The sequence below is a fragment of the Melanerpes formicivorus genome, unplaced genomic scaffold, assembly GCF_026170545.1.
Source record: "Melanerpes formicivorus ecotype bairdi unplaced genomic scaffold, bMelFor1.0.p_v2 SCAF_132, whole genome shotgun sequence".
NCBI classification, from domain to species: Eukaryota; Metazoa; Chordata; class Aves; order Piciformes; family Picidae; genus Melanerpes; species Melanerpes formicivorus.
The window spans coordinates 865,654-888,888 of record NW_027142484.1 but is presented as its reverse complement, the minus strand read 5'-3'; the positions used below and the strand labels follow the sequence as shown (position 1 = coordinate 888,888).

The following is a 23,235-nucleotide window of genomic DNA, read 5'->3' as shown; positions in this document are numbered from 1 at the left end:
ACATTTTAGCCCATTATTGTATAATGGTCTTGGAATGAGCTGTGAAGGGCCTGGAGAATAATCTGATGAAGAGCTGGAAGGAGCTGGGGCTGGTTGGTTTGGAAAAGAGGAGGCTGAAGGGAGACCTCATGGCTGTCTACAGCTACCCTAAAGGAGCTTGTGGAGAGGCTGCTAATGATCTCTTCTCACAGGTCACTAGTGACAGAACAAGAGGGAATGGCCTCAAGCTGCCACTGGGTAGCTTTAGACTGGACATTAGGAAACATCTTTTCAGGGCAAGAGTGGTCAGGCATTGGAATGTGCTGCCCAGGGAGGTGGTGGAGGCACCAAGCCTGGCTGTGTTTCAAGGTGGTTTGGATGTGGTGCTTGGGGCTATGGTTTAGGGGTGACCCTTGTAGAGTAGGGTTCTGGGTTGGAGTTGGTGATCCTGAGGGTCTTTTCTGTGATTCTGAGATTCTGTGATGTGAGCAGTGACTTGAGTCTGGCTAAGACAATGTACAGAAGGTAAGTTTTGAACTGCTCTCTATTCTTCCACTGGGAAGTAAATTGGGGGCAGCTACTCCTAGGGCAGGATGCTTGCAAGACTTTGCTTACTCTTTTCCCCAACACACTTCACTCCCTGCTGCTGCCTGAATTTGAGCATGGGCTGTGACAACAAGGGTTGAAAAAGCAATTCTGTGAACTAGGAGCTGGCTTTTTACAAGGGAAGTGTATTCCAACAATACTCTAATCACTCAACATGCTGTTTGCACTTCTGGGCTAAAATAATCCACGAGGAAGCTGAGGAAGGAGAAGGAGGAACCTCACCACCGATTGCAGTTCAGCCCCCGAGGAAGTGGAGGTAAAGGGGCCACCACCAGGTCTCTGGGGGTTTGTGTGCTAACCCAAGCCCTCGCATCATGTGCATCAGCAAGCTCTGTGCGCCCTCTTGTGTCACATCCTGACCAGAATGAAGCCACAGCAACTCACACCTGCTGGCTGCAAAAAACCCTGCTCAGCTAGGAGAAGGAGCTGGCATCCAAACCATCTCAGTGTTACCATGTAGCAAGGTTAACAATTGAGATCTATTACTGTGTACCAAGCTTAGTAGAAACACAGCTTGCACTGCATTTATTTTTTAATCGACACTGGGGGAGAAAAAAAGGTATCTTTCACCAGCTGATTGCAGTTGTCCTTCTCCCCCGTCCAGGTGCCATTGGGTGATGAATGAAGGCAGGAACCCTGTTGCCATGGAACAAGGAGAGTCCAGAAATGCAGAGAGCAGAGGATCTCAGAAGTCCTCCCACAAGGCCTTTATTGCTGCACTGTAGAATCCCAAACATTACAGAGTCTCAGAGTCCCACTTAGAGCACAAGTCCTGGAAGCCCTTAACAGACAAAGCAGCTAACAGAAGTCCTGAGCAGAGCCCTAGCAGCATCCCTGCACCCAAGCCCTAGCCAGAAGTAGCTAACTGACAGAAGCAGAAGTCCCTAGCAGCCCAACCCTCCCCAAGCTGTTCCTAACCTAAGTCCTTAACCCATGTAACTCTAGCTCAGAGTGGCTGTTTCTATACTCTCTGTTATCAGTGCCTTAAGCAGTAAAACCCAACCACATCTATAAGCTAAAATCTTTTTCCAGTGAGAGGTTCCAGCAGGTCAAGGAGGTGGCTTCTGCAGCATGTTCCAATCCAAGGCTGCCAACATGAGGCTGCTGCTCTTGACACCCATGGAATGTGATTATTTTGCTCTAGGCAGTTACAGAATTGGTCCAGCAGGAACAGGGAGGGGATTATCCGCTGGGACTCAGCTCTGGTGAGGCCATACCTTAGTACTGTGTCCAGTTTTGGGCACCTCAATATAGGAGTGATGTGGAGGGACTGGAGCCAGCGCAGAGGAGGGCAAGGAAGCCGTGAAGGGCCTGGAGAATAAATCTGATGCAGAGAGACTGAAGGAGCTGGGGATGGTTAGTGTGAAACAGAGGAGGCTGAGGGGAGAACTCATTGCTGTCTACCCATACCTGAAAGGACCTTATGGAGAGGCTGCTGCTGGTCTCTTCTCACAGGTCACTAGTGACAGAACAAGAGGGAATGGCCTCAAGCTGCCACTGGGTAGCTTTAGACTGGACATTAGGAAACATTTTTTCAGGGAAAGAGTGGACTGCAGGATCCCAAAGGCTGCACTCAGGGATGCAATACTCATCTGTGGTTCCCCAAATTATCATTGATTTAAAAATAAGCCCTTTTTCCCTCAAGTCAGGGCTGGGGAGAGAAGGGTGGCAGTAAGGCACTTCCAAGTCTTACTCCTCTATGCAGGAACACCAGGGGCAGTGCAGGGCCAGATCTGAAAGTCCAGAGGCAGCAGAATTTCACAGAAGTGACATGGTGCATGTGATGCCACATTTGAAGCATCACGTGCAGGGACAAAGCTTTCTACCAACTCCCTTTAGCTCTCTTCCTCTGGCTGCCTGCTCTGAGTTACCTTTATAAAGTGTATGGTTTAACACTGGTTTTAAACTCTGCTTTGCTAACATGTAGGGACATTGAGATGGCAGCAAAGGCTGACTTTCCCCAAACTCAGGTAAGCACGAAGGCACCAGTCCAGAGTATCAGAGATGGTCCTGTTGGAGCTGAAATCCAGGCTTTTCCTTGTTTTCTGGGGGTGATGGAGTCACCATCACTGGAGGTGTTCAGGAGGAGGCTTGATAGGGTGCTTGGTTGCATGGTTTAGTTGATTAGGTGGTGTTGGGTGATAGGTTGGACGTGAAAGGCTTCCAAGTGCTAAGGGAGCACCCATGTTAGAACAGCCAGTCAGCTATTATCCCTCTTGCCTAGTTTCACACTCATAGCAATTTCAAAAAGCTCTGAGGTAGAATAGAATAGAATAGAATAGACCAGACCAGACCAGGTTGGAAGAGACCTTCAAGATCATCACGTCCAACCTATCATCCAACACCACCTAATCAACTAAACCATGGCACCAAGCACCCCATCAAGTCTCCTCCTGAACACCTCCAGTGATGGTGACTCCGCCACCTCCCTGGGCAGCACATTCCAATGGGCAATCACTCTCTCTGTGTAGAACTTCTTCCTAACCTCCAGCCTAAACCTCCCCTGGCACAGCTTGAGACTGTCCTCTTGTTCTGGTGCTGCTTGCCTGGGAGAAGAGACCAACCTCTGCCTGTCTGCAACCTCCCTTAAGGTAGTTGTAGAGAGCAAGAAGGTCTCCCCTGAGCCTCTTCTTCTCCAGGCTAAGCAACCCCAGCTCCCTCAGCCTCTCCTCATAGGGCTTGTGTTCCAAACCCCTCACCAACTTTGTTGCCCTTCTCTGGACACATTCCAGCAAGTCAACCTCCTTCCTAAACTGAGGGGCCCAGAACTGGACACAGGACTCGAGGTGTGGCCTAACCAGTGCAGTGTACAGGGGCAGAATGACCTCCCTGCTCCTGCTGGCCACACTGTTCCTGATGCAGGCCAGGATGCCATTGGCCCTCCTGGCTGCCTGGGCACACTGCAGGCTCATGTTCAGCCTACCATCAACCAGTACCCCCAGGTCCCTCTCTGCCTGGCTGCTTTCCAGCCACTCAGACCCCAGCCTGTAGCACTGCATGGAGTTGCTGTGCTACATTGAAAGGAAAAAGTTTAACATTTGGGGGTGGGGGTGGTGGGGGTGTTAAATATATGCCCCTGGAAAGAGCTCCTGAATGCAGACTATCATCTGCATTGCCAGAGTCTGTGACTCATATTTGAGAGGGAATTGAGTTTATGCCTCTATTGGCTTTGACCCCACACTTGCCTGCTAGCTGTGTTGCAAAGGTCCATTTGAATTACCAGAGCACTTCACTGATTATTTAACATATTGACAAAGTAACTAATTGGGCCAATGACTGACAGCAATTCTGACCCTGGAAGAGGGTCAGGAGGAACTTGCAGGGAAATATAGCAGAAAAGCAATGGCCCAGGATGCTTCAGAAAACTGCCCACAGGTTATCTTCTTCTTTGCCTGTGCAATCGTCTAAGATACAACCTCCTGAAACTCACCAGCTGTATTTTTTGTAATGGCTACTGTCAGATCACTGACTCACAGGGCACTCTTACCAAAGTCTGGGTTCAGGGAGTAGAGGGGTAAGGTAACTTATTGCTATTTCAGCTGCAGCAGAGGGGAAAGCCTTATGCCATGGAATGAACAGCTGCTGCCCTCCTAATAAGTCTCTCTGTCATGGGTGAATGTGGTCTCACCACATCACGTTCCCTCAGGAGGCACCTAAGGAAGGAGAAGAGAGAGGAGAGAAATAGGAAGGTCATGAGCACATCAGTTTTTCTCTAAGATCACCAGCAGTGTCCTTCTAAGAGTGTATCAAAACCTGCTCTTGAGGTGCAGACTTCCCATACTGGGAATATTTGGTCTTGGCAGTAAGCTGAGGCAGAGCTGTGTTGTTTTCAGCCCTGACAGAGACTGGAAACAAGCACCCAGAGATCAAAGTGCAGAGAGGAATCATTTTGACACTGTGTCTGATCTTTATATTTCAAAGAGCTCTCCTAAGGGGGAATGGGCAAGGCTTCATTTTCTCCTGAGGATCCATTCTTTCAAGTGCACAGGCTGACCAGACAGTTCAGTCTGGAGATGAGAAGGCTCTGAGGTGACCGAATTGTGGCCTTCCAGTATCTGAAGGGGGCTACAAGAAGGCTGGGGAAGGACTTCTCAGGATCTCAGGGAGTGATAGGCCTAGGGGGAATGGAATGAAGCTGGAGGTGGGGAGATTCAGGCTGGAGGTGAGGAGGAAGTTCTTCCCCATGAGAGTGGTGAAGCCCTGGAATGGGTTGTCCAGGGAGGTGGTTGAGGCCCTGTCCCTGGAGGTGTTTAAGCCCAGGCTAGATGAGGCTCTGGCCAGCCTGATGTAGTGTGGGGTGTCCCTGCCCATGGCAGGGGGGTTGGAACTAGATGATCCATGTGGTCCCTTCCAACCCTGACTGATACTATGATACTACACATTCCAACAGAACTCAATGTAGGTGAAGAAGCAACAGCTTCAGTTTCTCAGCTCTTGTGATTTGTACTAAGCTAATCTGACAGGGCAGGCTCTGCAAATCTCCTCTGCCAATAAAACAGATGTCATAATGAGGAGAGATTGTCTTTTCAGCAGCTCACAGAAGTTTAGCAGTCCATTAAGTACATTGATCAACAGGCAGGAAGCCACATTTTAAGACAGAACTACTTGAACATCATCTGCCCTTGAACAAATGGTGATCATCAGGATGAATTCTCATTAGAATGAATTATCACTCATGTTTGTAAAGCTGTGCAGGGAGGATGGAGCCAGGCTCTGCTCAGGGATGTCCAAGAACAGAACAAGGGGCACAGGAGGCAAGCTGGAGCAGAGGAGGTGCCACAGGAACAGAAGGGAAAACTTTTCCTCTGTGAGAGTGCCAGAGCCCTGGAGCAGGCTGCCCCGAGAGGCTGCGGAGTCTCCTTCTCTGGAGACTTTCCAAACCCAGCTGGATGTGCTCCTGGGTGACCTGTCCTGGATGATCCTACTCTGGCAGGGGGGTTGGACTGGGTGATCTTTTGAGGTCACTTCCAGCCCCTAAGATTCTGTGATTCATCCAGCTCACAAGAGTGCAGTTTGTAAAACCCACTCTTCATCTTAGTTAAATGTTGCTACATTTAACACAAAACAAACACACACCTACAATTTCAGCCTTAATATATTGGTTAGAGGATACTCACTACTAAGTGCTTTTAGTAATGATACTACTGCCAGAAATATTTACCAGGAAAAGTACTCACCTTGCAAGGTTTTGTTTGGCTTGTGACTTAGAATTTAAAGCAGCATGAATCAACAACAGGCTGAACACATCTCTCTGAAAAACATCAGGAAAAACAGGAAGAAATGAGTAACTTACAAAGGATTGCTAGTTCCAATGCTGTCTTTACCAAATCAGTAAAACCACTGAGGAGAGAAACATCTCAACAACAAAAATTAAACAGCTAGCACTGCTAGTTAAGTGTTTGCAAACAGGACTCAGTCACAACGGGATAGGGATAGGGACAGAATAGAACAGAACAGAACAGAATAGAACAGAACAGTACAGAACAGAATTAACCAGGTTGGAAAAGACCTTCGAGAGCATCAAGTCCAACCTATCACCCAACAGCATCTAATCAACTCAACCATGGTACCAAGTGCCTCATCCAGGTTCTTCCTAAACACCTCCAGGGATGGGGACTTCACCACCTCCCTGGGCAGCACATCCCAATGGCAAATCTCTCTTTCTATGAAGAACTTCTTCCTAACATCCAGCCTAAACCTCCCCTGGCACAGCTTGAGACTCTGTCCTCTTGTTCTGGTGCTGCTTGCCTGGAAGAAGAGACCAACCCCCACCTGGCTACAACCTCCCTTCAGGTAGTTGTAGAGAGCAAGAAGGTCTCCCCTGATCCTCCTCTTCTCCAGGCTAAGCAACCCCAGCTCTCTCAGCCTCTCCTCACAGGGCTGTGCTCCAGACCCCTCCCCAGCTTTGTTGCCATTCTCTGGACACCTTCCAGCATCTCAACATCTTTCCTAAACTGAGGGGCCCTGAACTGGACACAGGACTCAAGGTGTGGCCTAACCAGTGCAATGTACAGGGGGAGAATGACTTCCCTGCTCCTGCTGACCATACTGTTTCTGATGCAGGCCAGGATGCCATTGGCCTTCTTGGCCACCTGGGCACACTGCAGGCTCATGTTCAGCTGTTGTGAACCAGTACCCCCAGCTCCCTTTCTGCCTGGCTGCTCTCCAGCCACTCTGAAGCCAAGTTCAGCTTCTCCCTTTCTACGAATGAAGTGGTGTTAATAATCTAAGTGCCTGATGTCAGAGGCTCCTGGAAGATGATTAAGTTGCAGTAAAACCTCTTGTCCTGCTCTCCTTTACCTGAGCATTGCTGCCTCCTAGCTGGACTAGCTGGTAACGGATTGGGTACAGCAGGTCTACAGCCTTGTCACAATTTCCATTTTCAAACTCCACAAAAGCCTGGCAGAGTGGCAGCCCCACACCAGGGGCCAGGGAGAGCTCATGGTCTTCACTAGGTGCTCTGTAGAACAAGAAAGTGGTTAACTCAATTATGTATACATATTTCAGTGCCAGTCTGTGTCTGCCTACAGGATCACCTGGAATAGATCACATAGGACTGCATCCAAGCAGGTTTTGAATATCTCCAGAGGAGACTCCACAACCCCCCTGGGGCAGTTTTGGCTAGAAAAGTGAGGAAACTGCAGTTCCAGTTCTCACCAGAACATCCTACTGCTGGTACTGACTGTCCTCATCTCTGTCAGAAGTGGCAATCAGTCCCTTGCAAACAGCTCCAAAGTAATCTTGCAAGGCAGCTCACCACACAGCACAGCACCTTGCCTTCTCTGTACCAGACTGTATTCCCAACAACAGCTCTCCAAGTCTGCTCTGTTACTCTAACCATGGCAGACTGCTTTTAGGCCCACTCCAGGCTTCACACTCACAGGCTCTCCTCATGCAGGGGGACTTCAACCACCTTGACACCTGCTAGAAAAGTACCACAATGAGTTTTGGGCCATCAAGGAGCCTCATGGAATTGTACAATGGTCCAGGCGGGAAAGGACCTCCAGAGCTCATCCAGTCTGACCTCCCTGCAGTCAGCAGGGACATCCCCAACTAGATCAGGCTGCCCAGGGCCTCCTCCAGCCTCACCTTGAAGAACTCCAGGGAAGGAACCTCAACCACCTCCCTGGGCAACCTGTTCCAGTGTTGCACCACCTTCATGGTGCAGACCTTGCTCCTAACATCCAATCTAAATCTGCTCTGCTCTAATTTAAAGCCATTGCCCCTGGTCCTGTCCCTGCAGGCCTTTGCAAGCAGTCTCCATCCTGCCTGTAGCCCCCTTCAGATACTGGAAGGCCACAAGTAGGTGTCCCAGAGCCTACTCCAGGCTGAACACCCCAAGCTTCCTCAGCCTGTCCTTGTAGCAGAGCTGCTCCAACCCCCTGATCATTTGCATGGCCCTCTTCTGGCCCCTCTCCATCAGCTGCATGTCCTTCCTGTGCTGAGGGCTCCAGACCTGCACTGAACACAATAATTCACTTGATTACTTGGCAAGCTCCTGAAGACTTGTTAAAAGCTCATTGGTTGTTCTCTGGTCTTTGGCCCCAAGTGAGGACATCAAGAAGTGCACATCATTGAACAGAAGGATGTGATCTTTGGTGTGCTTCTTTGTAAGCTCCAGGACATTGTTCCACCTTTCTCCAAGCTTTACACCTAAGAGTGGAAAAAAAAAATGTTTTTCCTCAGTAAAAACACCAAGTGCAGAAATGGGACTTAGGAATAGAACTGCAGTCACCCAGGTTGAACAGCATTCCTGCTAAACTCAAGTGACCATCCCCTAACATGGCAAAAGTGATACCACTTGTGCTCACCTGCAGGCTACCAGATTTGGGCAGAGTTTGACTTAACTGTTAATAACTTATCACTGACATTGCAGATTGTGTTATGTAAGGTCCTGGCTTCATGGAGGTTGCTCATGTCTCCTTCCTCAGGTCTAAACCTGAGGGAAAGTAGGTTTAGACTGGAGCTGAGGAAGAAGTTCTTCAGTGTGAGGGTGGAAATATTCTGGCACAGGCTGCCCAGGGAGGCTGTGGCTGCCTCCTCCCAGAGGGTGTTGAAGGCCAGTCTGGATGAGGCCTTGAGCAGCTGAGTCTAGCTGAGAGGTGTCCCTGCCCATGGTGGGGAGGTTGGAGGAGATGAGCTCTGAGGTCCCTTCCAATCCAAATTCTAGGATTCTTGGGAGATGACTGCTCACAATGACATGTCTGTATCAATCAAAGAACAGAGTGCTAAGATGGATTTCATAAGCAAACCCAATGTATCATCAAGTGTTTTAACAGAATACTGGGAAAATAAGGTCTGTCTTCCATTCCCCCACCTTCATGAACTCTTGTGTTTAAACCCTAGCTTAAGGAGAAATGCTACTAGTTAGGAGAACACACAAAAGCCAGGGACTAATATATGTGCAGAAGCAATTTCACTCAGTATCAAAACAAAAAGTTAAGTACCTAACTTGAAATTTACTTCAAGGAAGCTCTACTCTTTTTAGATGCTGAAGTACTTGATTGTTCAGCCTTACATCACCAGGGACAATAGAAGTGAATTCACCAGTAAAGAAATGTGTGACCTATGTTAGCTTGAGCTGAATTAAATCATAGAATCATAGAATTGCCAGGTTGAAAGGGACCCCAAGGATCATCCAGTTCCAAAGCCCCCTGCCATGGGCAGGGACACCTCACACTACAGCAGGTTGCTCACAGCCACATCCAGCCTGGCTGCAAAAACCTCCAGGGATGAGGCTTCCAGCACCTCCCTGGGCATCCTGTGCCAGTCTCTCGCCACCCTCATGGGGAACAACTTCTTCCTAACATCCAATCTGAATCTGCCCATTTCTAGTTTTGTTCCATTCACCCCAAGTCCTATCACTCCCTCACACCCTCAAAAGTCCCTCCCCAGATTTCTTGTAGCCTTCCTCAGATACTGGAAGGCCACAAGAAGGTCTCCTGGGAGCCTTCTCTTCTCCAGACTGAACAGCCCCAACTCTTTCAGTCTGTCCACATAGGAGAGGTGCTCCAGCCCTCTGATCATCCTCTGGCCCTTCTCTGGACACCTTCCAGCACCTCCAGATTCTTCCTGTAAGAGGGGCTCCAGAACTGGACACAGTACTCCAGGTGGGGTCTCAGCAGAGTGGAGCAGAGGGGGAGAATCACCTCCCTGGCCCTGCTGGCCACATTTCTCTGGATGCAGCCCAGGCTCTGGTTGGCTTTCTGGGCTGCAAGTGCTCACTGCTGGCTCCTGTTGAGCTTCTCATCCACCAGTACCCCTGAGGCCTTTTCTTCAGTGCTGCTCTCAAGCCAGTCCCTGCCCAGCCTATATCTGTGCCTGGGATTGCCCTGACCCATCTGCAGGACCCAAATCCCATACTGGCATGAGAAAAACACACAACAAAGCTCTTGGGAAGAATAAAGGTTATGGACATTGTTATGAAGTGCACATTGAGGCTTTTCTCAAGAGCAGAATTTTCTTTTGTGATAGAAGATTTCTTCTCTTATGTTGGCCAAGCTTGCACTGCAAAGATGTTTAAACACTTCTCCACCATGCAAGGCAGGGGAAGTGGGAGGGAGCAAAAGGAAAACTCTTCCCCTTACCAATTTCAAAGCAGAATGGCAGGTGGATATCCTACCTTCCAGGTGAAGCCTGTAGAGCATTGAGCAGTTATCTACTACATCCAGCATGCTTCCACATGACAGACAGCGGGGAGCAATCTGTAAGCACAAGGATTGATAAGCTGCTAACTGTTGCACTCCTGGGAACACAAGTTATTCTCACAGCACAGGACTGATTTTACCTCTTCATTGATTGAAAAAATCCCTGCTCTGCAATAGCCCTCACTGCATCTTCCCTGAAGGCAGCAATTTGCAATGACAAACACTTCACAGTATCACCAAGGTTGGAAGAGACCTCGAGGATCATCGAGGCCAGCCTGTCACCACAGACCTCATGACTAGACCATGGCACCAAGTGCCACATCCAATCCCCTCTTGAACACCTCCAGGGATGGTGACTCCACCACCTCCCTGGGCAGCACATTCCAATGGCGAACGACTCTCTCAGGGAAGAACTTTCTCCTCACCTCCAGCCTAAACTTCCCCTGGCACAGCTTGAGACTGTGTCCTCTTGTTCTGGTGCTACTTGCCTGGGAGAAGAGACCAACCCCTTCCTGGCTACAACCACCCTTCAGGTAGTTGTAGAGAGCAAGAAGGTCTCCCCTGAGCCTCCTCTTCTCCAGGCTAAACCCCAGCTCCCTCAGCCTCTCCTCACAGGGCTGTGCTCAAGGCCTCTCACCAGCTTTGTTGCCCTTCTCTGGACATGTTCAAGCTTCTCAATGTCCTTCCTAAACTGAGGGGCCCAGAACTGGACACAGGACTCAAGGTGTAGCCTAACCAGTGCAGAGTACAGGGGCACAATGACTTCCCTGCTCCTGCTGGCTACACTATTCCTAATGCAGGCCAGGATGCCATTGGCCTTCTTGGCCACCTGGGCACACTGCTGGCTCATGTTTAGCACTTACACTGCTTCCTCTGTGTTGGGGTTGTTTTTTTCCCTGTTAGGAAGTTAAACTCAGTAAGAATGGAGAGTCAGCAATGGACCAGAAGCAGGGAAGTCATTCTGCCCTGTGCTCAGCACTGGTTAGGCCACACCTTGTGGTGTCCAGTTCTGGGTCCCTCAATTTAGGAAGGATATTGAGACACTTGAATGTGTCCAGAGAAGGGCTATAAGGTTGGGGAGGGGTCTGGAGCACAGCCCTGTGAGGAGAGGCTGAGGGAGCTGGGGTTGCTTAGCCTGGAGAAGAGGAGGCTCAGGGGAGACCTTATTGCTCTCTACAACTACCTGAAGGGAGGTTGTAGCCAGGTGGGGCTTGGTCTCTTCTCCCAGGCAACCAGCACCAGAACAAGAAGACACAGTCTCAAGCTGTACCAAGGGAAGTTTAGGTTGAAGGTGAGGAGAAAATTCTTCACAGAAAGAGTAATTGGCCATTGGAATGTGCTGCCCAGGGAGGTGGTGGAGTCACCATCCCTGGAGGTGTTCAAGAGCGGATTGGACTTGGCACTTGGTGCCATGGTCTAGTCATGAGGTGTTGGGTGACAGGTTGGACTTGATGATCTCTGAGGTCTTTTCCAGCCTTGTTGATTCTGTGATTTTACTTTCACCGAAGTGGTGCCACATCTATGACTTCCCTTTGCCAAAGTTAGTAGACAGGAGTTTTCCCTGCAGCTTGCTTTTATAATTCTTACAAAAATATCTCATCCTATCTAATTTGATATTGTTTATTTACAAAGACTGTTTAGGAATCCAGAGAGCAAAGAGCTATAATAAGTTATCTAGGAATGAAGTTATCTAGCCGCTTCTGTTGACTTAGGACCTAACATGCAAAATCAGTTCCTGTAAAGGTAACTTGGGGGTGTTGAAGGCCAGACGGGACGAGGCCTTGAGCAGCTGAGTCTAGTTGAGAGGTGTCCCTGCCTAGGGTGGGAAGGGTAGAGCAGATGAGCTCTGAGGTCCCTTCCAACCTGAGCCATTCTAGGTTTCTATGACTTCATAGGAAAATTATTTTACATCCCTTTAAAAAGCATGAATAAGAATCATGGAAACCAGCAGTATGCCATTGCAGCTCTTTGAAGCACAAATGTGAGAAACATTTGAACATTTTACCCCAAACTGCTGAGAAGAAACTCTAAGACTAGATATAAATTAGATCTACACCTCCAGGGTACTTTGAGAAAGGTTTCAATCTCATACAGGAGGAAGAAAGCACTTGACATAGTGCTAAGCATGCTCCCAGTGCAGAAAAAATAGGGCTTCCTACTCACATGATTGTCATAAATTGTCAAAGCAGCCTCATATTCACCCTGCAAAGGCAAAAGAAATCTGCATGATTAACACTGTTAGAGCAACCAAAAGTGACTGGCAGTAGCTGAAGACACTGGAGAGGAACTGTTTGCAAAGGCCTGCAGTGACAGGATGAGGGACAATGGCTTGAAATGAGAGGTTTAGATTGGATGCTAGGAACAAGTTATTCAGCATGAGGGTGGTGGAAGACTGCAACAGGTTGCCCAGAGAGGTAGTTGAGGCCCCATGCCTGAGTTGAGGTGAGGCTGGACAAGGCTCTGAGCAAGCTGCTGTATAGTGGGGGATGTCCCTGCTGAGTGCAGATGACCTTTGGAGGTCCTTTCCAAACCAAGCCATTCTAGGAGTCTAATTAATAGATGACATAGTATTACTCCACAACTGCCTCAGGGCTTGAGCCAAACAAACCAAATCAAAGACATCTTCAGGTATTAAAAGAAACATAAAAGAAGGACATTTTGGTGCTGGAAGGTTGCCCATTGGAATGGGCTGCCCAGGGCGGTGGTGGAGTCACCATCGTTGGAGGTGTTCAGGAGGAGACTTGATAGGGTGCTTGGTTGCATGGTTCAGTTGATTAGGTGGTGTTGGGTGATAGGTTGGACATAATGATCTTGAAGGTCTCTTCCAACCTGGTTTATTCTATTCCATTCTATTCTATGTCCAGAGAATGGCAGTGAAGCTGGTGAAGGGTCTGGAGAACAGGTGTGGTGAGGAGCAGCTGAGGGAACTGGGATTGTTTAGCCTGGAAAAGGGAAGACTCCAGCGGGACCTTAGAGCTGCCTTCCAGTACCTGAAGGGATCCTACAGAAAGGCTGCAGAGGGACTTCTCCTGAGGGGGTCCAGAGACAGGACAAGGGGGAATGGTTTGAAGCTGAGGCACAGCAGGCTTAGACTGGAGCTGAGGAAGAGGTTCTTCAATAGGAGGGTGGTGAGACTCTGGAACAGGCTGCCCAGGGAGGCTGTGGCTGTTTCCTGCCTGGGGGTGCTGAAGGTCAGGTTGGATGAGGCCTTGAGCAGCTGAGTCTAGTTGAGAGGTGTCCCTGCCCATGGAGTAGATGATCTCTGAGGTGCCTTCCAACCTGAGCCATTCTAGGATTCTATATAAACATATCTCATACCTTTTCAATAAAGTATAAAGCCCAGTGCCAGTAATTATGGCAAGCAAGCATATCACTGTTCTGGAAAGAAAAGAAAGAAAGAAAAGAAAACATTACATACAAAATCACTTCCCATTTAAACATATCCAGTCAGGTTTGTGTCCTTCTTCAGCAAACTGAGTATTTCATGAGACAGAAAAGAACTTCAAATCAGCTGGACAGAGCAACATCCCATTTGATAGACATGTCCTTGAAGCTGTTCAGGGAGACCTCTCAACCACAAGGTCTCAACCAAAGTTCTGCAGCACTTTCATATTTTTTTTTCCTTATGAAAAACAAAACCTCTCATCTGTAACAAGAGTAAGATTTGTCTCGTCTGAAACGTCAAAGTAACCTGGATAGACAGTGGACATTCCAGCTTATGAAAGCTACTCATTCCACCTACCCAGACATCTACCTCAGACAGTGAGACCTTGTGTGCATCCTGGACTACTGATAGGTTTGCCAGTTGTGTAATCTCAGCTGTTGCAGTAACAACTTAAAAGTGGTCCACGGGGTGTGTCACTCATGTCCTTTTTATTCTGCCTCTTGTTTCAAAAGCAGAACAGATAGTAACAGCACCTCAAAAGCCACAGCTGCTTCTCCTATGTGAACTATACATGGCTTGTAATGTCTCTGCAGATAGGAAGGGACTGTATACAGGGGAATGGCTGGGGGAGATAAAGGTCTAGCAGGAGATGATCCAGAGGTACTACAAAGTGCTTACCTTCCAGTTGGCCTCTGTTCCCTTCATAAAATCTAAGCCTTTCTTCACCTCTGCTTTCATCTCATGGATGTGAGCTATGGTGTGAACAGACCAGGCATCTGTCTGGTTTATAGCCAAAGCCTGCAAGTGAAAGCAGGGAAAACCTGATGAAGCTGACAAACAGCAGTGTTTATCACTACTGATAGAGAAACAGAGACTACTTTTTACTGGCTGCATGTTAAGTACATCCTTGCACCATTCTAAATCACCAGAGCTGGGAAGTTTGATTTGGACAGGAAAAGGGGGGGGGAGGGGAAGGGGAGGGAGGAAATACTTATTGTCTGACTCACTTTCAGCTTCTACTGCATATAAATGAACATCTACAAAAGACTTTAAAATGCAGGCTTGGATTTCATTTCACAGACATACATCAATGTCAGCCATGAAAGAAATGCCTGCATAGACCCAGTGTATTCCATGCCATAATGGCATAAAGGTAGTAAGTTCTTCTTGAAGAACATGTCCAGCTCTGAGTATTGAGCAATTTCCTCTTTCTGGCTCCATAAACTCCCACTAGGTCTTAGGCATTTTGCAATCTAAGTCATTAACCTAGGAAAGGTTAAATGTTAACATTCAGTCTTTGCTGTCACAGCAATCTGAGCTAACAGAAGTATGGAAAAACATCCATTAGAGATTAATTGCCTAAATGATTAACTGAGACTGCCAGAGGACAGGGAGAATCCTGAGGACTGGAGAAAGGCAAGTGTAATGGCTGGGCCCCTCAATTTAAGAAGGACATTGAGACTCTTGAACATGTCCAGAGAAGGGCTACAAGGCTGGGGAGAGGCCTCAAACACAGCCCTGTGAGGAGAGGCAGAGGGAGCTGGGGTTGTTTAGCCTGGAGAAAAGGAGGCTCAGGGGAGACCTTCTTGCTCTCTACAACTACCTGAAGGGAGGTTGTAGGCAGGAGGGGGTTGGTCTCTTCTCCCAGGCACCCAGCACCAGAACAAGGGGACAAAGTCTGAAGCTGCACCAGGGGAAGTTTAGGCTGAAGGTGAGGAGAAAGTTCTTCACAGAGAGAGTTGTTAGCCATTGGAATGTGCTGCCCAGGGAGGTGGTGGAGTCACCATCCCTGGAGGTGTTCAAGAGGGGATTGGACGTGGCACTTGGTGCCATGGTTTAGTAGTCATGAGGACTTGGGTGACAGGTTGGACTTGATGATCTTTGAGGTCTTTTCCAACCTTACTGATTCTATGATTACCTTCAGACAAAGAACATGAGCCAGATAATATTGATCCCCAAGAAGATTGTACAGTTAATTGTTCAATAAACCATGAAGAAGCATCTAGGAAAAAAGGGAGGGGGAACCCAAGCAGGATGGATTGCTAAAAGCCATTACATCAAACCAATCTAACATTCTTCAATAGAAGAAAACAGCCAATTATACAGGGGGGGCAACAGCATTGGGATATGTGGATTTTATACATGTATTCTTCACTTGCTTATGAGCATACCTTGTCAGGAAATAGATGGAAGTACCATGCTATGGCATGGATGTGGGAAGCTTTCTAGGGAAGGGATGACATCCAGAGGGACCTAGACAGGCTGGAAAGGTGGGCCCAAGCCAGCCTCACAAGGTTCAACAAGACCAAGTGCAAGGTCCTGCAGCTGGGTCAGGGCAATCCCAGGCACCAATATAGGCTGGGCAGGGACTGGCTTGAGAGCAGCCCTGAAGAAAAGGCCTTGGGGGTGCTGGTGGATGAGAAGCTCAACAGGAGCCAGCAGTGTGCACTTGCAGCCCAGAAAGCCAATCACATCCTGGGCTCCATCAAAAGAAGCATAGCCAGCAGGTCAAGGGAGATATATTGTGGAGCCCCTAGTACAGGAAGGATCTAGAGGTGCTGGAAGGCATCCAGAGAAGGGCCAGGAGGGTGATCAGAGGGCTGGAGCTGCTCTGCTATGGAGACAGACTGAGGGACTTGGGGCTGTTCAGTCTGGAGAGGAGAAGGCTCTGAGGAGTCCTCCTTGTGGCCTTCCAGTATCTGAGGGAGGCTACAAGAAAGCTGGGGAGGGACTTTTGAGGGTGTCGGGGAGTGATAGGACTGGGGGGAATGGAGCAAAACTAGAAATGGGTAGATTCAGATTGGATGTTAGGAAGAAGTTGTTCCCCATGAGGGTGGTGAGAGACTGGCACAGGTTGCCCAGGGAGGTGGTGGAAGCCTCATGCCTGGAGGTTTTTCAGGCCAGGCTGGATGTGGCTGTGAGCAACCTGCTGTAGTGTGAGGTGTCCCTGCCCATGGCAAGGGCTTTGGAAGTGGATGATCCTTGAGGTCCCTTCCAACTCTAACAATTGTGTGATTCTATGAGATGAAAACTCTCATTTTGCAGAATAGAATTAACCAGGTTGGAAAAGACCTTTGAGATCATCCAGTCCAACCTATCACCCAGCATCTCCTGACAACTAAACCATGGCACCAAGTGCCACATCCAGCTCCCTCTTGAACACCTCCAGGGACGGTGACTCCACCACCTCCCTGGGCAGCACATTCCAATGGCCAATCTCTCTTTCTAGGAAGAGCTTCTTCCTAACATCCAGCCTGAACCTCCCCTGGCACAGCTTGAGACTCTGTCCTCTTGTTCTGGTGCTACTTGCCTGGGAGAAGAGACCAAGCCCCACCTGGCTACAACCTCCCTTCAGGTAGTTGTAGAGAGCAAGAAGGTCTCCCCTGAGCCTCCTCTTCTCCAGGCTAAGCAACCCCAGCTCCCTCAGCCTCTCCTCACAGGGCTGTGCTCCAGACCCCTCCCCAGCTTTGTTCCCCTTCTCTGGACAACTTCCAGCATCTCAACATCTTTCCTAAACTGAGAGGCCCAGAACTGGACACAGGACTCAAGGTGTGGCCTAACCAGTGCAGTGTACAGGGGCAGAATGACTTCCCTGCTCCTGCTGGCCATACTGTTCCTGATATAGGCCAGGATGCCTTCTTGGCCACCTGTTTAGCCTATTGTCAACCAGTACCCCCAGGTCCCTCTCTGTTTGGCAGCTCTCCAGCCACTCTGACCCCAGCCTGTAGCACTGCATGGGGTTGTTGTGGCCAATGTGTAGAACCTGGCACTTAGAAACTCTGCAAACAGTTCTATGTTGACCTTTATCTGTTTGGTGTTTCTGCTAACAACTGGGAGAATGGAGGGAGTAAGTTTCTGGTTTTCACAGTATCACAGAATGCGAGGGGTTGGAAGGGACCTCCAGCACAAAGTGTCACCCACAAGAACGCTAAAACCAACAGCAGGCAGCTTACCTCATGGGCAATCTCCTCAGCACGATCAAATAGGTTTGTTTCCATGAGTCCGAAAGAGTAGTAGCCCTTCACGTAGCTAAGCAAAAGGGAAATAAACAGCACAGCGCTCATTTAAAACTAGATTTAATCTAGGGCTGAAAAACATATCAGAAATAGCACTGAACTCAAAACAGTCCTTGCAATGCAAGTTACAGTGAGGGTTCAGGCTTGCAGAAGGCTGAATGACTGGCTGGAGGGCTGAGCCCAGAGAGTGATGATGAAGGGTGCCACATCCAGCTGGCAGCCAGGCACTAGTGGTGTTCCCCAGGGGTCAGTGCCTGGTCCTATCCTGTTCAATATCTTTATTGATCATCTGGATGAGGGGATTGAGTCCATCATCAGTAAGTTTGCAGATGACACCAAGCTGGGGGCAGGAGTTGATCTGCTGGAGGGTCTGCAGAGGGACCTCGACAGGCTGGACAGATGGGCAGAGTCCAAGGGCATGAGATTGAACACATCTAAGTGCTGGGTTCTACACATTGGCCACAGCAACCCCATGCAGTGCTACAGGCTGGGGTCAGAGTGGCTGGAGAGCAGCCAGGCAGAAAGTGACCTAGGGGAACTGGTTGATAGTAGCTGAACACGAGCCAGTAGTGTGCCCAGGTGGCTAAAAAAGCCAGAACTGGACACAGGACTCGAGGTGTGGCCTAACCAGTTCTGAGTACAGGGCAGAATGACTTCCCTTCTCCTGCTGGCCACACTGTTCCTGATGCAGGCCAGGATGCCATTGGACTTCTTGGCCACCTGAGCACACTGCAGGCTCATGTTCAGCCTACCATCAACCAGTACCCCCAGGTCCCTTTCTGCCAGGCTGCTCTCCAGCCACTCTGACCCCAGCCTGTAGCACTGCATGGGGTTGTTGTGGCCAAAGTGCATACAAAAGAAAGGAATTTTCAAACTGAAGTGACTCACCTGCTCAGTGGAACCTCAGGTGTCCAGAAAGGATAAACCCGGGCAACAGAATCTCGCATCTGTGTTTGATGGCCCAAGAAGAAGTAAGTGTCATGAGCAAACTTGAGGGCTAGCAGGTCAGTTGGGTGGTTCTGCAGAATCTCTTCCCACAGATCACAAGCTTTTGGAAGCTGCCTAGAAATAAAGGTTGTGATTGCTGAGAGAAGGCACACATATCACAGAATCAGTGAGGCTGGAGAAGACCTCAGAGATCATCAAGTCCACGCTGTCACCCAACACCTCAAGACTACTAAACCATGGCTCCAAGTGCCACATCCAGTCCCCTCTTGAACACCTCCGTGGACGGTGACTCCACCACCTCCCTGGGCAGCACATTCCAATGGCAAATTACTCTTTCTGGGAAGAACTTTCTCCTCACCTCCAGCCTAAACCTCCCCTGGCACAGCTTGAGACTGTGTCCTCTTGTTCTGGTGCTGGCTGCCTGGGAGAAGAGACCAACCCCCACCTGTCTACAACCTCCCTTCAGGTAGTTGTAGAGAGCAATGAGGTCTCCCCTGAGCCTCCTCTTCTCCAGGCTAAACAATCCCAGCTCCCTTTACCGCTCCTCACAGGGCTGTGCACCTCCCCTGGAGACATTCCCAACCCTCCTGGATGCATTCCTGTCTGACCTGCCCTAGGTGATCCTGCTTTGGCAAGGAGGTTGGACTGGATGATCTATTGAGGTCCCTTCCAACCCCTCATATTCTGTGATTCAATACTTAGTTTTCCAGCTCTAAACCACATATTCCACTGATGGAATTATGATAGATTCAAAACTGATATGAAGTGGTGGCAACAGAGCACTTCTCCTAAGGTGCTGCTGAGTAACCAGTCACGGTGCTTACAGTCTGGAGAGGAACTCAAGAACCACCAGTGACATTGCACCCTGATCCTCCACTGGATGGCTGCTAATGTCAGACCACACTACCACCAACCACCTCTGGTAGCTAGCTCTTCACAGTCCTCTGAATGGGATGACAACAGACTTACCCCCTGGCAAACATGTCCAACGCTGACACATGAAGCTTCTCTCGCTCGGTCAGGGGCTGTGACTTCGAGAGCGTCATCATTGTTCTCATGGCACCGTCCAGCTCCTTGCTGAGCCGCACTGAACTCCCCGTGCCAACCAGCTCCAAACCATTGGCAATGACATACCCCATTGCTAAGGGAAACAGCATGTTACAAGTTGAGCTGCAAGGCATTGCACTCATCTCTGCATGAACAGGAAGAGTGGCTGTTTCAAACAATGCTGACACGTAGGCACAGGGCTCCAGAAAGTTTCATCAATCTAAAGTTCATCGAGGATTTTCACAACAGTAATTAAAAGTTGGGCAGAGAGCAGCTCTGAAGAAAGAGATGTGGGTGTATTGACTGATGAGAAGCTCCCCAGGAGCCAGCAGTGCCCTCATGCACCCCAGCAGGCAGCTGTGTGCTGGGCTGCAGCCAGAGCAGTGTGGGCAGCAGGGCAAGAGAGGGGATTCTGCCCCTTGGCTCTGCTCTGCTGAGACCTCACCTCCAGTCCTGCCTCCAGATCTGGTGTCCCCGGCAGAAGGAGGACCTAGAGCTGCTGGAGAGAGTCCAGAGGAGGCCACAAAGATGATCCAAGGGCTGGAGCAGCTCTGCTGTGAGGACAGACTGAGGGAGCTGGGGGTGTTCAGCCTGCTAAGAGAAGACTCCAGGGGGACCTTAGAGCTGCTTTCCAGTAGATGAAGGGATCCTACAGGAAGGCTGCAGAGGGACTTTTCCTGAGGGTGTCTAGAGACAGGACAAGGGGAAATGGTTTGAAGCTGAGGCACAGCAGGGTTAGACTGGAGCTGAGGAAGAAGTTCTTGAGTCTGAGGGTGGTGAGACTCTGGCACAGGCTGCCCAGGGAGGCTGTGGCTGCCTCCTGCCTGGGGCTGTTGAAGGCCAGGCTGGGTGAGGCCTTGAGCAGCTGAGTGTAGCTGAGAGGGACTTTAGAGCTGCTTTCCAGTAGATGAAGGGATCCTACAGGAAGGCTGAAGAGGGACTTTTCCTGAGGCTATCTAGAGACAGGAGCTGGTTTGAAGCTGAGGGAGAGCAGGGTTAGACTGGATCTTAGGAAGAAGTTCTTCAGCAGGAGGGTGGCAAGACTATAGAACAGGCTGCCCAGGGAGGCTGTGGCTGCCTCCTCCCTGGGGTGTTCATGGTCAGGCTGGATGAGGCTTTGAGCAACCTGGTCTAGCTGAGAGGTGTCCCTGCCCATGGTGGGGAGGTTGGAGTAGATAGTCCCTTCTAACCTAAGCCATTCTATGAACAGAAAAAAAATCATACAAACCCCTCCCAGCCCACTCTGCATTCTGAAGAGGTTTTCCAGAATTCTCTAAGCCACAGCCTTCCCCTTGTGCGAACAAAGCAATACCAAGACACCAGATATTATCCAGCATTGTCTGTGCTAAGAATTAAAGGTGATACTCACTAAAGTTTGGATCTGCTGCTTTTAACTTGGAGAGACATCCCTCAATACCCCCAAGGCTCTCATCATTGGTCCAGGTTGCATACTGTAAGAAAGACAGTGAGGGAGGACTGAGGAATCCCCAGTGATTCTTAGTTTCTTTTTGTTCTCACAGGCACTTAAAATTCACAAGCAAGAAAGGTAAATGACTAAAAGTAAAACACTGCCTTCCAATAGGGTTAGCATAGGAGAAAAACAGCAAAAAATGTTTTCTTTAATATAGTTTGGCCACCAGCAGAACTTATAACCCTATATTGCTATGTGGTTTATGCCAATTGGTTGATTCTCCAGTGCCATGTAGGATAAGCACACTGGCTGAGGTATTCTCCACAGCTCCAGCATCTGGCATAACCCTCTGCTACCAGGGTTTTACGCTGCCTGTTAATGGCAGGACTCCTGATCAGGAGGCTCTCTCAGCTGGTAAGAAATGTAAACATTAACTTGAGCAAAGACTGGTTCATGCATGAGTCCCCTCTTCTCAGTCATACCTGAGTCAGCACAGCATCAAATAGCTTACAGGCTTCATTGCTAGTGGTGGACAGGGCAAGTCCAGCATCCTGCCAGGCCTGCACAACAAACAGAAAAAAATGCACTCATTTTAGATACTCATTTTCCAGATCAGATTTTCAGCAGGTAAAAATCAGCCTGAAGAGCCTGTCAAAAAACTATCACCTCTCCCTCCCAGTCAGGCTTCCTTTCAGCTCTGTCACACTAATTTCCCACAAGGTTCCTTTCTAGCTCCAGAAGAGATTCTTCTCTGTGATACCTCTGGGAGTACAGCGCCACAGTCTGGGCTCCTCTCAGTGCTTCTTGGCAGGACCAAAGCTTTGCCCTTTCTCCTGCTTTAAGACGAGAGTTTAGTCACGCTGTCTGTTGGCTGTTTATTTGTATTTTTCCCCTGCTAGAGTCCCTGCTTGCTCCATGAAATCTGCTGTTAGCACATCCTCATTTTGAATTGAATTAACCAAGTTAGAAAAGACCTCCGAGATCGAGTCCAACCCACCACCCAACACCATCCAATCAACCAAACCACAGCAGTCTCCCCGCAAACATTTCCAGTGATGGCAACTCCACCCCCTCCCTGGGCAACTCCACCACCTTCCCAGGCAGAAGTGGTGCTCCAGCAAAGGTGCTCCAGCCTTTGGATCATCTTTGTGGCCTCCTCTGGACTCACTCCAGCAGCTCTGTGTCGTTCTTATGCTGAGGACACCAGAACTGGATGCAATATTCCAGGTGGGGTCTGAGCAGGGCAGAATAAAGGGGCAGAATCCCCTCTCTTGCCCTGCTGGCCACACTCCTCTCGATGCAGTCTTCACATTGTTTTATTTCTGCTTTCCCTTATTCACAACTCTGTTCATGAGGTGTGATGAATCAATTACACTCTCAGAAGATCTTCAAGACCTCTTTTTTCACCTCCTCCTGCCTAATTAACTCGAAAAGGACTGACAGGGAGATGGAGTTCTTTGGGAAGAAAGCAAGCAAATGTAACCAGTAACTAGCTCTTGCACATGAACCCCTGGACCTCAAGCTGGTTTAGAGTTCAGTGAAGGCCTGAAGCACTCCCAGGCCCACGGAAAGGGCAGGTGAGTGCGTGTGGGACCACTCTGCACTACGAACGAGACCCAGAGATGTTCAGAGGCGGGTTTGCTTCCGCAGGGAAGCGCGCAGCGACTCCTCTCCATTGTCAGATCTCGGCGACAGCCTCACCCCACCTGAAGCTCACCCTCAGCGGAAGGTCACCGCGGTGTTGAGGGAGGGCAGCTCCAACGGAGGCCTCACCACACCCGGGCCGCCTCTCGGAGCTCTCTCCTCAGCCTCATACAGCTCAACTCCTCTCCTCTCCTCTCCCAAACCCAGCGCCTGCCCACAGCCTGGCTCTCAGGAGGGCCCACGGCCTCACGAGAACTCCCACGGGAGGGCACCGCTCGCCCACCCGCGCTAACGGCGCACACCAAGAGCTAAGGGCTGCCCGGCTGGAGCAGGGGCCACGGGCGGGGGTCACCGTCCCGCTCCACTCCCCATTCCTCCTCACCTTACAGTCCCTCAGCGACGCCATGACAACCAGAACAGCTCCGTTATCGCCGTTCCTCTCCACACCGCCGCAGAAAGGGCTGGGGCTGGGGCTGGGGTTGGGGCTGGGGCTGGGGCTGGGTCCGACGGGCGGCGGGCGGGGCCGGGAGAGGGGCGGGGCCGGAGGCGGAC

General features: G+C 49.7%; 1 protein-coding gene across 3 annotated transcripts; it reads right to left on the bottom strand.

The window, feature by feature from the left end:
* Nucleotides 1–1,099: 1,099 nt before the first annotated feature.
* On the bottom strand, nt 1,100–23,167 carry TTC38 (tetratricopeptide repeat domain 38). Of its 3 annotated transcripts, none has more exons than XR_010991055.1 (15): nt 23,066–23,167; nt 21,522–21,599; nt 20,998–21,079; nt 19,551–19,722; nt 18,522–18,695; nt 17,571–17,646; nt 14,296–14,415; nt 13,551–13,610; nt 12,396–12,434; nt 10,208–10,289; nt 8,073–8,238; nt 6,886–7,045; nt 5,763–5,836; nt 4,073–4,238; nt 1,100–1,304 (listed from the first exon to the last, which is right to left on the bottom strand). XR_010991055.1 is itself a non-coding variant. In XM_068168124.1 (14 exons), the coding sequence occupies exons 1-14, from the start codon at nt 23,087–23,089 to the stop codon at nt 4,145–4,147; spliced, it is 1,401 nt and encodes a 466-aa protein (XP_068024225.1). In that variant the 5' UTR covers nt 23,090–23,167; the 3' UTR covers nt 1,100–4,144. The 3 variants fall into 3 exon arrangements, 1 of the variants encoding a protein (XP_068024225.1); XR_010991056.1 differs by having other exon boundaries at nt 1,100–1,221; XM_068168124.1 differs by having other exon boundaries at nt 1,100–4,238.
* Between the last annotated feature and the right edge of the window lie 68 nt (nt 23,168–23,235).